This window comes from Caretta caretta, chromosome 1 (genome assembly GCF_965140235.1).
Source record: "Caretta caretta isolate rCarCar2 chromosome 1, rCarCar1.hap1, whole genome shotgun sequence".
NCBI lineage: Eukaryota > Metazoa > Chordata > Testudines > Cheloniidae > Caretta > Caretta caretta.
In genome coordinates, this window is record NC_134206.1 from 121,223,998 (window position 1) to 121,242,145 (window position 18,148).

General features: G+C 41.7%; 1 protein-coding gene across 6 annotated transcripts in view; it reads left to right on the forward strand.

Annotated features, from left to right (window-relative positions):
• CNGA3 (cyclic nucleotide gated channel subunit alpha 3) overlaps positions 1-18,148 on the forward strand; it is a 58,949-nt gene that overhangs the window by 20,822 nt on the left and 19,979 nt on the right. For all 6 annotated transcript variants that reach the window (XM_075130759.1, XM_048858708.2, XM_048858686.2 and 3 more), the window contains exons 2-4: positions 260-390; positions 12,403-12,519; positions 17,336-17,515. In XM_075130759.1, the coding sequence (XP_074986860.1) occupies positions 290-390; positions 12,403-12,519; positions 17,336-17,515 (398 nt within the window). In that variant the 5' untranslated portion in view covers positions 260-289. The remainder of the gene's footprint in view (positions 1-259; positions 391-12,402; positions 12,520-17,335; positions 17,516-18,148) is intronic.

Genomic DNA, 18,148 nt, shown 5'->3' on the forward strand with positions numbered 1-18,148 from the left:
GAAGCTAGAGGCTGGAAAGGTCTATTAAATCATCTAGTCCTTTTCTCTGCCAATGCAGAATTATTCTTTGTTGACATTCACTAATGTTTTGCCCTGTCTAGTTTAAATGTACCAAGTTACCACATTACATTTATAAATATCACTGGCCATTTTACAAACTACTAATAGAGGGTTGTTGTTTTTTAATAAATCACTTTTTAAATATTTACACATTTTATCTCTATTGCAATCTTTACAGTATGTTGTTTTTGTATTTTAGCTGTCATTTGGATGCTGATATGTAAGCAAAATGGCTAAAATCAACACCCAGCACTCCTACCCTGCTATGCACAGGCTGTCTGTTAGGACCACTGATGAAGAAATTGAAAGAATTGAAAATGGCTTTAGCAGGTAATATGTTCCTTTCCTCACAGTCAAGAGGACAGAAATGACTGTAAATATTGAGGCACACCTGTAGTGCTATGCATTACGGGAGTGCTTGCCCACACAGTCTTTGACCCAGTGCAGTTAACTGAGTTTCAACTGTTAGTAGCTGTGATGAGCACAAGGCACAATAGTTGGAAAGCTACTATCATTTCTGCTTCTGGAGCTAAATCCTGCATTCCTTGGGTAACAACACTATTGACTTCAGTGGGAAGTATAAGTGCTCAAGGAAAACCAAATCTCATTCACAGAATACTCCTCACATTTTTGGGCTCTGTACTGGGATGAGCTGGAGGGGTTAGAGAAGAAGGGATCCTCTCCCTATGCCATGCTACTGCTTCCCCAGGGGGAAAGGCTGTTGAATCTGCATAGTTGCAAATCCACTGGCTCTAATTATAGGTCATCTCTCAATCCTCCCTGCAGTCTGGGGCAAAAGGAGCCCCTTACAGGACTGTGGGTTCATAGGAGTGGTGAGTTGCTTTGCAGGCTCCTCATATCTTTCTCTCGTACAGTGTAATTGTACCAGCTACCTTTGCACTCGGGGCTCTCTGTGGCATGGGTAGACTCGGAGAATGTGTGGTGTATATAATGTATAAACAAATGAGTTAATGTATTATAAAACACCACTCATTTTCCAGTTTAGATGAGCCCCATGCCTGTAGGGAGGGGAGGAAGAGTAGGATTTACTCTGAATGTTCTGCAGTGCATTTACAGCAGCGAAAATATGGCTTGGTTTGTTCTCGCTGATGCACACCATCTCAGTCAAGCTTGCCTCTTTTTAGGGGCAACCACTGTGGGTTGTTTTTATCTGTGCTCTAGGACTGGAGAAACATGTTAGCTTGACTGGATTTGGTTGTGTGAATAATGGGTGTGGGATGTTGAGTAACCAGAAGGGAGCCTGGAAACACCCACTTCCCCCTTTTGGGTCCACTGACTTTTCCTTTTGTATAGAGTGGGCATCTTCTTCCTGCACTGGGCTATATATGGCTGCTCATAGCTGCATAATGAAAGTGGAGTTGCCTTTATTCCCTTTAGAAGGGCCTGTTTGGGGAGATCTGCAGCCACCATGACTGCAAACCCGTGCTAAGATCTGCATCAGTGCACAGTGACACCACTGGAAAAGAGAGAAAATGTGTCTGAAAGCAAGGATCAGTCTTTCCTTCTTTCCTCTATGTCCTTTTACTAAAGGATAGCAGTGATTGTCAGTTTGCAGAACAAAATTACTGATGCAGCTGTGAGTGCATTTTTCTAAAGGTTTAAATGTATACCCGAGTCACTGCATTCAGTGACAATATCTGAGGTAAAGACTTAATTATGACAGCTAATGGGGCTTAAATATACATGTATACCACATGAATTACACTCTCTCAGCATGAGGGTAATCCTGGAAAAGCATTTGTTTCAAACATTCTGTTTGCTGTGGCCAATACTGATTACAAGAATTTACAGATGAGTGAAAAAGATGTAATCTCCCTTTAAAAGAGATGACCTATTAAAGGTAATTGGATTAGATATTCTTGTGTGTGTGTAAGACAAAGAGAGAAATGTTGTAAGATGATTGCTAGAAAATATAAAATACCCTTGGAACATCAAGTAGCAGTCTGAAACGATATACAATCATTGAGATATATTTATCAAGAGACAACGTAGTTTGGCTTAGTCAGCCTGTGAGTAAGAATGTAATTCTAAGCAACGAGACAAACTTGTGAATTTTTTGTTACTACTGAAGCACTCTATGAAGCTCATGCAATTGTTTGCAAAAATGTTACGAATGTGATTGAAATGAAAACAGGAAATATAGCTTATAACCTACGTGTTTGTAAAAAATTTCAGGAAGTTTGGAATTGTGGCAAAGAGAGTAGGTGTATGGAGAACTTCAGGAGTTCATGTGCTGTGATGCATTGTTTCATATGTTGTCTTTCACAAATCTCAAAAGGTGGTTCTTATCCCCAAACCCACATTAAGGCTTTTGTTATAAACGGTGAGTCATTATCATAGATAAGTGGAAATCCACATCACCGGTTCCCTTATGTCTCTCGTTCTCCAGTTTGAGGAGATAGGAGGGGAGTTAGAATCCCTGCAGCATACTGGAGAGAGATGGAGGATTAAGAGGACTAAAAGAATTCTTTTTAAGAAATTGAAAACTGAGATTCTCATGTAATAACAGGTCTCCAAGAGCTAGGGCTTTAAGTTAAACATCAAATGTAGTGAGAATTGTCAATACTGGCAAGAGAGGTAGTCTCTGCCCCACACAACATACATTGGAAGCTTTTTCTCTGTAACTCACGGGTGTGATTGAGAGCGAAAGTGTGCTACCAACCTAGTCCACTGTACCAAAAAACTCTAGCTCTGATTTTTAAAATCCAGCCTCCCATAATGTATGGGTGCGGTTGACATAACAGGGATATCAAACTAGTTGATATGGAGGCACAATCGAGTAGTTAGATGTCTAAATGGCATCAGTCGCTCAAAAGGGGACATTAAAAGTTGGGTCAGATCCTTGAAGTGTTTCCATTAAATCAAACTGTCTTTTGCAGGTGAAAATGATTTTGTTTCGTTTTGCTCAAAGGCCAAATATTTGCAAAAGCAAATTTAGGGCCAGATTAGGGTAGGCCTTCCATGGATGCATTAAGAGGGCAAGATGAAGCCTCCACACCTGCACCTCCTATGCATGGACCAGGGTAAGCATTGTCCAGACTAGCTCTGCCAGATACCCAGAAGGGATGGGAGGAGGTTAAAGCTAGATATGGACAACTGCAGGTGGGCTTGCAGACTTCACCCCCCTGAAGGGTGGAGCAGCAGTTGATTTACCATTGATTCTTTCAGAGGCCTGGTCTATGCTGATGGAAGAGGGCATCCATCAACACGGCTAAATTTGTTCAGGGCAGTGGTGTTCCTACACTGACAGAAAAACCCCTTCTGTAAGTGCTCCTACTCTAAGGGGCTATGCCAGCATAGTTATGCCAACACATAGTCTCCCTAGTGTAGACATACTCTGAGGCACAGTGCCGTAGTTCCCACTGTGCTAGTATGGCTGTTTACCGTGTCTAACATGGTTTGGGCCTAAAAGGCACAAATGAGCTAATAAGAGTTTTTGTTTTTTAACCTATTGTCTTTTGTTCAGTGGCTCCATAGTCTTCTCTCATATTGATTTTTACACCAGTGTAACTCACTGGCTCAACAATAACAATAATAATTATTATTTTAATATTACAGTGGCAACTGGAGGCCCTTATGAGGATTATGCCTGGCACTGTATAAAACATTGAAGAGTTTGCAACTAGAACACTGAACCTGCGACTGGCTCCTGTAAGCTGACCTTTGTGCCTGGATAAAGCCAGTTGCAGGATCTGGCCCTAAGAGGACTAGCAGCATGCATAGGGCATGGGAGAGAAAATCAGGAAAATACTAATTTATATACATCTTTGTGTTTTTATAGGCAATGGAGTTCATTTTAGGTTTACTCTTGATTTGAACTTTTATAAATGAGTGGAATCAGGTTTAATTTCTTTGCAATTACTTCGCCGATGTTGGAATGACACTTTCAGAAACAAAGATATCTGATAGATTCTTAAGGTTTTTTTTTTTTTTAATCCAGTTGTAAATGTAGAGAACCCATTTCTGTGAGTGTGGAATGTCATCACTTCAGTACAGCCTTCTCACAAGGGTTTTATTTTTCCTAAGCTACAAATCCACATCATACATGCCTACGGAGCATATATTTATTGATAAAATAAGCTCATAAAGGGAAGGGTAAACCCCTTTAAAATCCCTCCTGGCCAGGGAAAAGCTCCTCTCACCTGTAAAGGGTTAAGAAGCTAAAGGTAACCTCGCTGGCACCTGACCAAAATGACCAATGAGGAGACAAGATACTTTCAAAAGCTGGGAGGAGGGAGAGAAACAAAGGGTCTGTGGGTCTGTCTATATTCTGTCTTTGCCGGGGATAGACCAGGAATGGAGTCTTAGAACTTTTAGTAAGTAATCTAGCTAGGTACGTGTTAGATTATGATTTCTTTAAATGGCTGAGAAAAGAACTGTGCTGAATAGAATAACTATTTCTGTCTGTGTATCTTTTTTGTAACTTAAGGTTTTGCCTAAAGGGGTTCTCTATGTTTTAAATCTCATTACCCTGTAAGGTATCTACCATCCTGATTTTACAGGGGGAATTTCTTTATTTCTATTTACTTCTATTTCTATTAAAAGTCTTCTTGTAAGAAAACTGAATGCTTTTTCATTGTTCTCCGATCCAAGGGTTTGGGTCTGTGGTCACCTGTGCAAATTGGTGAGGCTTTTTATCCAACATTTCCCTGGAAAGGGGGGGTGCAAGTGTTGGGAGGTTTGTTCATTGTTCTTAAGATCCAAGGGTCTGGGTCTGTAGTCATCTAGGCAAATTGGTGAGGCTTTTTACCAAACCTTGTCCAGAAAGTGGGGTGCAAGGTTTTGGGAAGTATTTTGGGGGGAAAGACGTTTCCAAACAGCTCTTCCCCAGTAACCAGTATCTGTTTGGTTGTGATAGCGGCCAATCCAAGGACAAAGGGTGGAATATTTTGTACCTTGGGGAAGTTTTGACCTAAGCTGGTAAAGATAAGCTTAGGAGGTTTTTCATGCAGGTCCCCATATCTGTACCCTAGAGTTCAGAGTGGGGGAGGAACCTTGACAGCATGTGTACAACCATTAATATGGTTAATGACCTTTTTAGAACAAAAGTCAGGCACCAAGAACAAAACACAAGACCTCCCAAAATACAGTGACACAGCAATTTACCCACCCAGCACCAGTCCCTTAGCCAAAGCCTGAGGAAGGAGCTGGGCCTTGTTCCTTTTCCTGAAATTAAGCAGATTCTGGCTCTGATGGAGCAGCTTTGGAGGTAAATTCTGGAGTCAAGGATCCTACACTAAGAATACCTGATCATGGGGAGAGTGGGGGGGTGGAGGAGGGTGTAACTCAATGTCTCCTGAGTCAATGGAAGTCTTTCCACTGATTTCAGTGAGCACTGGGTTGGATTCTAGGTGATTAAATCTGGTGACTGTTAGCTTGAGTGTTCCATCTGATCTCAACTAGGTTGAAAGTTGATCATTCAAATAGCGGGACTAAAACTATTTAGCTTTATAGATCAAAATCAACACCCAGACTTAAATACAAAGCTCATGCAGCTGATGAAGAGCTGGTTAATATGTTCCCTGTAGCTAACACTAGCAACTGGATGGGTAGTTGCATGCTCCCCAGCTGAATCTGCAGAGTCTCAAGGGCTCTACTGAAGTGCAAAGTGTGATTATATTATACATGTTTAAGCCATTTCAAGCACGTGGGGGGAGGGGGACAATAGACTGCAGATTTCCAGTTTCTGAGTGGGCTCCAGTGTACTGAAGAGGCAACCATGGACCAGAAGGCCTCGCACAATAGATCTGTCTTACAGATTTCAGAGTCATAGCTGTGTTGGTTTGTATCAGCAAAAACAATGAGGAGTCCTTGTGGCACCTTAAAGACTAACACATGTATTTGGGCATGAGCTTTCGTGGGCTAAAACCCGCTTCATCAGATGCATGGAGTGGAAAATACAGTAGAGAGGTATAAATACACAGCATATGAAAAGATGAGAGTTGCCTTACCAAGTGGGGGGTCAGTGTTAACAAGCCAATTCAATTAAGGTGGAAGTGGGCTATTCTCAACAGTTGACAAAAAGGGGTGGAAATCACTTTTGTAGTGCTAATGAGGCCAATGTAATCAAGGTGGCCCATTTCACACAGTTAACAAGAAGGTGTGAGTATCAGCAGGGGGAAATTAGTTTTTGTAGTGACCCATCCAGCGATGGGTCTTACAGAGTGGGACTTTGTCCGCTGCTTACTTAACTCCTTATCTAACACCAGCAAATATTAAGATTAGGGCTGTCAAGTGATTAAAAAAATGAATCATGATTAATCGTGTGATTAGTCACGCTGTTAAACAATAATAGAATACCATTTATTTAAATATTTTGGTTGTTTTCTACATTTTCAAATATATTGATTTCAATTACAAGACGGAATACAAAGTGTACAGTGCTCACTTTATATTTATTTTGATTACAAATATTTGCACTGTTAAAAAAAAAAGATAGTATTTTTCAATTCACCTAATACAGGTACTGTAGTGCAATCTCTTTATCATGAAAATTGAACATACAAATGTAAAATTATGTACATCCTCCCCCCTGCATTCTAAAATAAAACAATGGAAAACTTTAGAGCCTATTAGTCCACTCAGTCCTACTTCTTGCACTTTCATGATAAAGAGATTGTACTACAGCACTTGTCTGAGGTAAATTGAAAAATACCATTTCTTTTGTTTATCATTTTTACAGTGCAAATATTTGTAATAAAAATAATATAAAGTAAGGATTGTACGCTTTGTATCCTGTGTTGTAATTGAAATCAATATATTTGAAAAGGAAAAAAAATCCAAAAATATTTAATAAATTTCAATTGGTATTCTATTGTTTAACAGTGTGATTAGAACTGCGATTAATCGTGATTAATTATTTTAATAGCGGTTGATTTTTTTTTGTGTTAATTGCGTGAGTTAACAGCGATTAATTGACAGCCCTAATTAAGATATAACTGTGCTGGCACCAAAACCCAGGTTGTTGAGAGAGTTTTTATAGAAATCATAGAAACGCAGGGCTGGGAGGAACCACGAAAGATTATCTAGTCCAACCCTCTGCACTGAGGCAGGACTAAGTATACCTAAACCAACAGGTGTTTGTCTGACATGTTCTTAAAAACCTCCCATGATGGGGATTCCACAGTCTCCCTTAGAAGCCTGTTCCAGAGCTTAACTACCCTGATATGTAGTTAGAACTTTTTCCCTAATATCTCTTTTGCTGCAGATTAAGTCAATTACTTCTTGTCCTACCGTCAGGGGACAAGGACAACATATTTTAATCATTGTTCATTTTGATTCTTGTATAATTGCCAACTTTTCTTCTGGGATTCCTTATATTAAGTTTCCAGGTACATTAAGGGTACGTCTGTACCAAAACTTACACAGGTTTGTCCTCATTTAAATAAATTGCTTTAGTTCAGTGGCTCTCAACCTTTCCAGACTACTGTATCCCTTTCAGGAGTCTGATCTGTCTTGCATACCCCCAAGTTTCACCTCACTTAAAAACTGCTTGCTTACAAAATCAGACATAAAAATACAAAAGTGTCGCAGCACACTTACTGAAATAGTGGTGGCAAGAGAAGGCCTCTGAGATCCAGGGTTTTGTAGACCAGGATGACATGAGAAGCTTCTTTCAAGCAACAAAAGCTATATATGGGCTAAGCTCCAAAGGCCCAACCCCCTTATGCTCTCAGCCTCCTCAAGGATAATGCAGTCATTAAACAATGCTGGAAGGAGCACTTTGAGAGCGTACTAAACTGCAAATCCAAGGTCTTTGAAGACACCATCGAGTTTATTCCACAGCGCTCGGCAATGGAACACTTTGCTGATCCCTCAACTTCTGAGGAAGTCCGGCATGCCGTCACTCAGACAAAAAATCATAAGGTACCAGGCCCAGACGGCATCCCAGATGAGGTTTTTAAAACTGGTGGAACAATGCTCCAGCACAAACTTTGCCAACTCCTTGACAAAATCTGGACCTGTGAAGAAATTCCACCTGACGTTAAGAACATCAACATTGTTACAATATTCAAGAAAGGGAACAAATCTTTGTGCGGGAACTACAGAAGTATTGCCCTCCTCTCCATCGCAGGGAAGATTCTTGCCTGGATCCTACTAAACTGCCTCCTCCCCCTTGCCGAGGAACTTCTCCCTGAATCACAGTGTGGCTTCAGGCCATCCCGAGGCACAACCGACATGATCTTTGTGGCACGACAGATTCAGGAGAAGTGCAGAGAGCAACACCAGGAACTGTTCATGGCATTCATCAACTTAACCAAGGCCTTTGACTCTATCAATCGTGATGCCCTATGGAGGGTTCTGGGTGGGTTTGGCTGTCTAGAGAAATTCATTTCCATCATCAGACTACTCCATGATGGAATGACTGCCACCATTTTGTGTAACGGCGCAGAGACAGAACCATTCATCAGTTGCACTGGTGTCAAGCAGGACTGTGTCATTGCTCCAGCACTTTTCTCCATTTACCTTGCCGTGATCCTGATTCTCATTCGTGACTGCCTTCCTGACAGAATCGGGACTGAGTATCGTATGAATGGCCAACTCCTCAATCTTTGACATCTCCAAACAAAATGTAAGATCACGAGAACTGGCATCACTGACCTTCAGTATGCAGATGACTGTGTCATTCTTGCACATACAGAGGCCGACCTGCAAAGCACCCTAAATCTTTTTGCAGATGCCTATCACAGCCTGGGTCTCTTTCTCAACATCGGGAAAACCAAGGTATCCTGCCAGCCCTCACCTGCACAAACTACTCTTTGTATTCTAGAAATCACCATCAGTGGAGAACCCCTGCAAAATGTGGACCATTTTCTTTACCTTGGCAGCCACTTCTTCCAAACAGCTAAAATTGACACAGAAGTCGAATACAGGATCCCCTGTGCCAGCACGTCCTTTGGAAGACTGTTCAAAGGAGTCTTCAGTGATAGGAATCTGCAAACAGGTACGAAGATTTTGATTTACAGGGCAGTTGTCATTCCCACCCTTCTCCATGGGTGTGAGACCTGAGTAACCTACAGACGACATCTCAAGCCGCTGGAGTGGTTCCAGCAGTGCTGTCTCAGGAGGATTCTCAGGATCAGCAGTCAAGGCAGCGCAGAAATAAGGGTGGCAATACCCCAACCCCCCACAATAGCCTTGCAACCCCCTTTTGGGTCAGGAACTCCAGTTTGAGAAACACTGACTTAAGGGCTTTGCATGTTTATATTTTTAAATACATATTATTCATTTGTGACAACATCGTGAAATTTAAGATTTAAATATCTGAAACTGTGAAATTTAAGATTTTTAAAATGCTATGACCGTGAGATTTACCAAAGTGGACCATGAATGTGGTAGGGCCCTACTTATATTGATGTAGCTTACATTAATTCCTTCCAATTTAACTTCACCATTACAAGTTTGTGTATAGACAAGGCCTTACAACCCACTGACCTTTCTCTACTCTTGGTTTGACTGTGGTTAGGAAACAACTCTCTCTGTGCTCTTTCATTCAGTTACATTTCCACATCTCCCTTTCATTCTACAATCGGATATCTTTCTCTTTCTCAATATTTGCAAAACTTTTCTTTGCCCTTTTCTCCCACCATGGGAAAGGGCTTCACACACTGTTGTTGACTTGCTTGGTTATACTGTTTCATCTGCTTGCCAGCAGCTAGGGTGTATTCATACAACTGGGTTCTGGTAGACCAACTAGCTTTGTGGGATAGTTGGTCATCACTGCTGTTGGCTATGGTCATAGTTACCAAGATGGTATAGATTTAGCCAAAGGCAAATACTCAAATATGTCACAGGCTGAGGTCTATCAGGCACCCAGCTGTTGGGTGGCTGTTCTTGTGTATACATCCTTGTGAATTTTAGGCTATTTCCTCCTTAGAAGGGCGAAAGAAAAAGGGCACAGGAAAACAATATGAAGTTCAACAGAATGCACTTATAACCCTTCAGCAGTCACTAAACCCTTCTCCCCACACCACCTTATTGGAAAAATTGCCCCTTTGAAAAATGTTCTTTGTCCCCATATTTTCCATGGCTCTCCCTACTTTTACCCGAGTCCTAATGATCTTTTCTGTCTCTCTGCTTTTTTTTTTTTTTTGCTGCCATGCTCCTCCCCTTACCCTTGTTCTCTCACCCATACTATCTTCCTTCCTGAACCTTTGGTTGATGTTTTCCTTCTGCTCCTCATGATTTCCTGTTTTTCTGTTCCCTGCTCCATCCCAGTTCCTTTCTCAATTTCCCCACTTTTCCTCTTCCCCACATGAAGCTTCCCTTATTTGTTCTGTTTTCCTAATTGCTACCTCCTCTTTCTCCTCCCTGTGGCTGCCTGCTCTCCTCTCTGTCCTATATCTCTTCACCTGTGGATGCGTCCCTTCTCTCCCAAGAGTATCCTCTGGCTCTTTCACCACCTTCTTTCCACCCAGGGTTGCCTGTCCCACAAAGATTGACCTGTGTCCAGTGCAGGCTCTTTTCCTAGCAACAGTTCAGTAGCCTTTTTCTTGCTCTCCCCAGCTACCCTTTTCCTCTCTCTCGGAGCAGCCACTTCTACCTCCTGGCTGCTGAAAGGTTGTATAGTCACAGAAAAGGGATTCTCTGTGTAATGAGATCAGAATTAGGCCCTATGAATGTGCATCCAATATTAATGGCCCAGTCCCTAACCCAGACTTTCCAAACATATGTTCCTTCTGAGATCACATGCCCATCACTGAGGAGATGTGCCATTCTGAGGTATGTCTACACTAGAGCTGGAAGATGTAAGTTCTACTTCGAGTTGACGTACCCACATTAGCTCTGATCAAGTTAGCAAGCTAAAAATGGAAGTGTAGCCACAGTGGCACAAGTGATAGGACAAGTTAGCCACCTAGGTTCTCTGATGGGATGATAATCAGGGCAGCTAGTGACCCACACTGTTCGTGCTGCTGTGGCTACGTTTCTATTTTTAGTATGCTAGTTTGATCAGAGCTAGCGAGGGTTTGTTTATCTGAGCTGGAAATTATACCTTCCAGCTCCAGTGTAGACATACCCTTAGTCCTACTTTTCAGGAACAAAAAGCTGTGGTGGTTGTAAAAGATGAACAATATGCCCTTTGATTCTGGAACGAGAAATCTTCTGTCTGGAATCATTTGTCCTTCTACCCTCAGTATATACAGGTCTGGCTTTCTTGGACATCTGTAGGATCTGTTTCTCTAGAAGACATTCTTTTCTCACTCTGCATTTCTGTATCTTAGAGTTATTGCTATAAGAACTCCCATTCCACTCTCTCCTTAAAATTATTTGTAAGACTCATAAGAAAAAAATGTGAACAGTACTTACAATAACATTATAGTACTAATGGTACCTAAGATCGCTGTGTATATATAAAATACTAAACCAATAACGGGAGGTCTGAGTCAGATTTATACAGCCTTTCCAACATGAAGCAGAATGTATGTTATCTCTTTGTATCAGGAAGAGAATAAGAAGAAAACAGTCAGCATGGGGAGAATCCCAATAGTTTTTGGAACAATTTGGTAAAAGAGTTCTTTTCAGACTGGGTGATGAAGAGATGCTATATTAGTTGTAAGCGTGACTGCTGGTGCGAGTCATTTTCTCCACTGAAAATACACCCAATTTAGTTAACTAATTTCCTCTGTTGGGGTGTTGCCAACTCTTGCAATGTTATTGCAAGTCACATGATATTTGGTGTTTTCCATAAAGCCCCAGATTCTAGAGTCATGTGATAATGTGAGAATCTCAGCTTTCATTAAAAAAAAAAAGTTTCTAGCCCTCTTGGTTGCAGAGAAGAGTTTGAAAATGTGAATCCTAAGGAACCAAGAGGTAATGAAAAAGAACCCAGAACTTATTGGATGAGATGCAATTCTGGCCAATTGAAATCAATTTTAAAACTTCCATTGTCTTCAATAAGAACAGGGTTTCACCACTATTTTTAAAATCTCATAATCTTAAAGCCAATCTCATGATTTTTTGGGGTGGTGGGCTGACTCATAAATTTTGAGCTCATGTAATTGGCAACACTGAACCCTATTCTGTTGAAGTAAATTCTGTATTATCTTTGAACTGTGTATTTATCAATAAAAAGTCCACTTTTGTGTCTGCTTTCATCAATAGCAGAACTTCCATTGACTTCAGTGGGTGCAAGACTGCGACAGAAAGTTAGTAAACTAGGCTTGTCATGTGTTCAGTTTGTACCTGGCTGCAGTAGCCTTTGTGATGGAGAGAAGAGTATTGCTCCCCTCTCCCCTTTATTACGTGAGAGGAAGAATTGAATGAGTGGCAAATTAATTGTAGGCTGAATAAAAGCCTTCTTTTTTAAAACTGATTTTGCAGGACCCATTCACTGTGTGAGGACACTTCTTCAGAATTGCAGAGAGAGATTTCCATGGAGACAAGAGGCCTGTCTGAATCCCGCAGGAGCTCATTCACAGGCACTGGAGCAATGGCTAGGTAACTGGCTAACTAGCGTAACTTCGAATAGTAAAGGATCTCATGTCTGCAAAAGATTGTTGAATGTGGGAGGACAGGGATGGTGGTCATAGATTTACTAGAAAATGAGTTCAATCCATCTGAAAACATGAAAAGCCTATAATGATCATAAAATGGAACAAAAGATGCTTTGACTTTAATTTTGTACTTATAGCTCAGTTTTTAGTGTGCTGGAGTTGGCGAGTGGGCTCAGACGGAAAAGCACATTCTAATTCAAATAGGAAAAAGGTTTAATCAACACTGAAAATAAATTGAATATGGAGGAAAAATAAGTAGTAAAGTCAAACAGTAAGGGAAGGGACAAATAAGAAGTTTCTTTTCAGACTGTTAACTGGATATAATCTTATGTAATAAGAGTGTAATAACTGTTCCCTCCCAGTCTTGATGATGGATGGCTCTGACGAGAAAGCAGACAGTAGACTTTGAGAATACAGGGATTGCTGGATATTTTTAGGATTAAATTATGTCTGTGATGCACTTGGAGCCTCAGTCAACAAAGGTTGGAGGTGCTGACTTTGATCCAGATTTAGGAAAGCACCTCTCTCCAGGACAGCACTTAAGCACGTGCTTATATTTAGGAATGTGCTTAAGTCCTATTTAGTGCATTGGAAATTAAGCACATGTCTGAAGTGGAGCCTGGATTTAAGTGCATTTCTGAATAGGGGCCTCTGTGCCTGACCTAAAGAATTTCAACTGAATTCAGAGCTCCGTTTGTCTTCTGATATAGTCATTAATTATAAAAAGAAAAGGAGTACTTGTGGCACCTTAGAGACTAACCAATTTATTTGAGCATAAGCTTTCGTGAGCTACAGTGAAGTGAAGTGAGCTGTAGCTCACGAAAGCTTATGCTCAAATAAATTGGTTAGTCTCTAAGGTGCCACAAGTACTCCTTTTCTTTTTGTGAATACAGACTAACACGGCTGCTACTCTGAAACCAGTCATTAATTATGTGAGGGACACTTTCAAGTTAAATGTCACATGTTTAAAAGAAACAATGATTATTAAAACTGAAGTCATTTTACAAATGTAGTTTATTATTCTCCATTTCTTTCATCATGGACAATGGAAAATAAACTACTCAGTTCCCTTTTTGCTTCTAGTTACTTCTACTTTCAGGTTCTCATGCAATAACACAGTGCTGCAATGTGTGGGGTGCAAATTCTGTTGGTGAATGGTTTTCAGTGGAATTAAAATATATATTAGGAACTTTTTGACTGACCTTAGGTTTGTAAAACTGGTGCCTAAAAGAGTTGACTCTGCCTCTTTAAAATGTTCTGCTTTCTAGTGTAGTTAAGACCAACCAAATGAATCATTTTCATTATCTGTGCAAACCACAAACTGTAGCCTACCAGACAGGCACAAGGATACTGGACCTTAATTTCATATTTTGTCAATGAGGTGAAGGCTGTATCATTTATTCTGTGGCCTTGGTGAGGTTTTTGTTTTGTAGTCTTAGAATTACATTCTGTCCCGTAATTAATGTAGGCTTTAGATTATATGTATGATACTGACCCAATGTGGAAACTAATAAAGAAACAGGAATGTGAAAAACTCTCGTCTGATTTCTATGTTCCTTCCTTTTTTATCCTTTGCAACTCAAAGGTAAGATATTCTGAGGAAAGTCTGTCAGAAGCTAGGTTTCAGAGTAGCTATTGTCTTAGGCCCTTGAGAATTTGCAGTCAAGTGGCATATGTACTGTACAGTAGCATTTAAATTGCTAAAGTACAAGTGTTTTCATCACTGTGTTATCCACCTTGTAGATTCTGGACAGATGTAATGCAAGCTTATCTGGAGAAGTCTAAAGAACTTTCCTTGAATATTGCTGGGCCTATCAAAGAAGTTCTTCTCTGTTCAGCATTTCAGCACGTTGTTTGCTCAGGGCAGGTCTAGGAAGCATGGAAGTGCACAGCACCTGTCCGACTGGGCTGCCATTAGAGGAAAATAGTCTCCTCTGTGGATTATTACATTGATAAACTGTTATCACTGCTGGGGATTTCAGTCTCAAATATTGTCATTTGGATACATTTTAGAAGCAAAATACTCACTTTGCCACTTTTACAAAGAACAATTATTGTCCTTTAAGAACATGTAACTTGGGGTGGGAAGAACATAAAGAGAAACTATGCAGCAGTGATAAAACTTATTCAGGTATCATGAGTGTTTGTTTATGTTGTTCTAGTGCTCCATTAGGATTTTAGGATGAGGAAATGCTAGGTTACATGCAACAGGCAATTAGTGGCTTTCATATTAGGGGCTAGTCCAGTTATCATAATAAATTATTCATAATGTACACAGTATGTTAGACACCTTAGAGAACATACATATAGATTTATTGTCTGCCCTGAAGTGTTTACAATCTAATAATTGTCATGACACAACAGGCCAAAACTACAAACAGTAGGAAGTGAAATAGGAAGGTAGTTAGATGATGTCACACTGTCTGGAGTGGTTCACGATTAGGGGTGCCTACCTCAGGGCAGACTGGGAAAAACAGGGCAGACACCCCAAACCGATGGTATGTTCTATAAATAGATTTTACCAAGCCAATAACAAATGTGAACTCAGTGATCACTGTAACAATCTTAACACAGAGTCACAGACAGTCCCCTTATATTCTCCAGCCTATTGTCACTCAGACAAACTGGGCTTAGTGATAAATGGTCACTTACACTAAAAAATCACACCACATTCAGGTTGCTTCCAATTTCTAGAGACCAGTCACTTATCTCAGATCAGTGGATTCCCTCGATCTTACACCTAAGATAAGGCCCGTAGCCAATCCTGTAATAAACTATGTAAAGGGTTATTAACTAGAGGGGGGGAAAAAGAGTTATTTACAGGTTAAAGCAAGCAAACACACAAATGAGTTACCATCTAAATTCTAAGAATGACAGAGCTGGAGAGAGATCTGTCAATTCAAAACGTTTTTTCGTGTGGACCAAGAAAATAATCTACATTTCCTCTAAGCTGCGCGGCTGCATGGTCACGCAGCTGCCTATTAAGCCCCATGCAGGGGCTCAGAACTGCAGTGGGGAGAGGCACCTCTCCCCCACCATGGACCTGCCATAGCGGGGAGAGGTGCCCCTCCCTGCCGGGTTCAGTACTGACCTGCACTGGCGGGGAGAGGTGCCCCTCTCCAGCACAGACCTGTCCTGGACTTGCCGCAGCTGGGGGAGAGGAGCCCCTCCCTTGGCCTGGCTCAGGCCCGCTGGAGCTGCCGTGGCCGGGGAGAGGCACCTTTTCCCCAGCCCCAAGCTGTTGTGGTGAGAGAGGGCTGGGGGGAGTCCTCTCTCTTCACTGCAGCCCTGGGGCAGCCTGTACCCCAAACCCCTCATCCCCAGCCCCACCCCAGAGCCCTCACCCTCCCCACACCTCAAGCTTCTGCCACAGCCCTGAGCCCCCTCTCACACTCCGAATCCCTCGCCCACCCACACCACATAAATTCTGTTATGTGCACCCATATGAAGGTGATGTGTGACACATCACCTCCATATTGGTGCACATAACAAAATTCATTCCGCACATGGACGTAAAAAATTAGAAAGAACACAGGATCCTTGGGGATCTCTGGCTTCAGTTTGGTTTCCCTGGCCCTGTGAGAGAGCAAATAGCAAAGAGATGAAAAATCTTCACATCAACTATCTTTATTTCCCTCTTCCAGCATTCAGAGCGATGGGATGAGGTCTTCTGTGTGTGCTTCCCCATGGGTGGATGAGGCAATTAACAAAGCTTTTGTCTTGTAATGGACCATTTAAATTTTGATGGTCCTCCTGGAGGGGTGAGGAGAAGGAAGGGAGGATTCTGTGCCTGGGTTCACAAATTCAGAGCAAACATTTTCAAAGTTAAAAAGCAAAACGTACATGGTTTCTGACAGCATGGAATACAGACATTACAAGTGAGATTCATACACACAGCAACTTACAAGCAATTCCTAGAGTCTAAACACAACACATTCTTATAAGACTAATACCTATTTTGAGCAAATCCAGCACACACGTGAACTCTCTGGTCTCCAGCTGTGAGTTTCTCAGTTCTTAGCTAATACCTGCAGTCTTGGCAAGAGCTGGTACCTGGTTTGCCAGTGTCACGATGAGATTTACAAAATAAGGTTGCACAGTTACTGATAAAATTCATCCACGTTCTGAACCCACTAAAATATGGTTAAAGGGAAAGTGTCCCCTTAATCTGAGTCTCCGGCCTCCACCACTTTCCAGCAATCTCTTCACAACCCATCCTCCTTCACCATCCAATCACCCTCTTCCTTACTTCACATGGCATCCTTTGGGTAAGTCATCACACAAGGATTCAACATCTCCCCCCTTTCCTCAGCACAGGATCTCTCACCTCTTTACATTACTCCTAATGTCAGAAGCTTCCAGAGCTCTAGATGATTTCCAGTCCCTCCCCCCTTGGCAAGCTGCCTGCTGATCATACAGCTAGGGAGGTCTATCGGGCTCCTGTCCCATGTGGTGCTGGTGGGGGACACTGAGGCCTGGTGAATAAGATATCTTCCTGGTTCCTTTACCATGTCAGAGGATGGAGAGCCCATGATGTGGAAGTTGTTGCAGGTGCCTAGTATTATACAGCAAAATGTCAGACTCCAGTGATGTGACAGGGATCCAGGGGCTGTGAAAACCCCATCTGGGGTACTCTCCACTCAAGCCCATTGATGGAGAAGTTCTAGCTGCTACTGGGTGTGGCTCTAGCCCGGCAGGAAGCCTTGAGCCATCTGGGATTCTTGTCTCTTCAGACAGCACGGCGTGTCTCTTCCTTGCAGGTTATCCCGTTTCGTCTCCTCTCTGAGATCATGGGTGACCCGACATTTGCATCATGAAGACCAAAGGCCAGATTCTTTCCTTGAGCGTATCCGAGGGCCAGAGCTCAAAGAGGCGTCCAGTAGGGAAAGTAACACTCACTCCAATTTGAGCAACTATGAGCAGCCAGACAAAGTGAAAAGGTATGTTGATCCGATTGTCCTTTAGTGGGAGAAGAGTGGTCTTGGAGTAATCATGTTCTTTCTGTGAATGGGATGTGAGCATGCTTGGTTTTATTTGAGGACAGGAAATGAGTAGGGTAGCTAATACTCTCCAGAAACTTCCCTGAAAGTAATTTAAGTCCTCCAACTTCCAAGAAAACTGGAGAAAGCAACAGTGAGTACAGTCCAAGCTGAGGCTTCCCTAATTCTCCGGAAATCAGCATATCCAATTACATGAGTTTCAATAGAGTAGAGCTTAGCCAGCAATGGAACAGAAATAAGATAGAGCTGCTTAATAACTTTAATTTCTCTAGGGATTGTCATGCTAGGGTTTTTATACATAATTAGCTGAAGGTAACCATTGCTTTGGCAGGTCTCCCTAGATAAGCAGTGGAGGAGGGCATGATTCAGTTTGAAATTGTAGCTCTGTGGTCTTTGGCCTCACAGATGGAGGCACAAGCTCTCAGTTGCAGGTAGCTTGCAGAAGCACTTAGGTAAATAATACATTTTCCCAGCAGCTGATATAATATGGGATGCAACATGCAGATGATGTTGATACTTCTGCTACAACTAATGCATTTCCGGCTGCTTTTGTTGGCAGTCATTGTGCTTGCT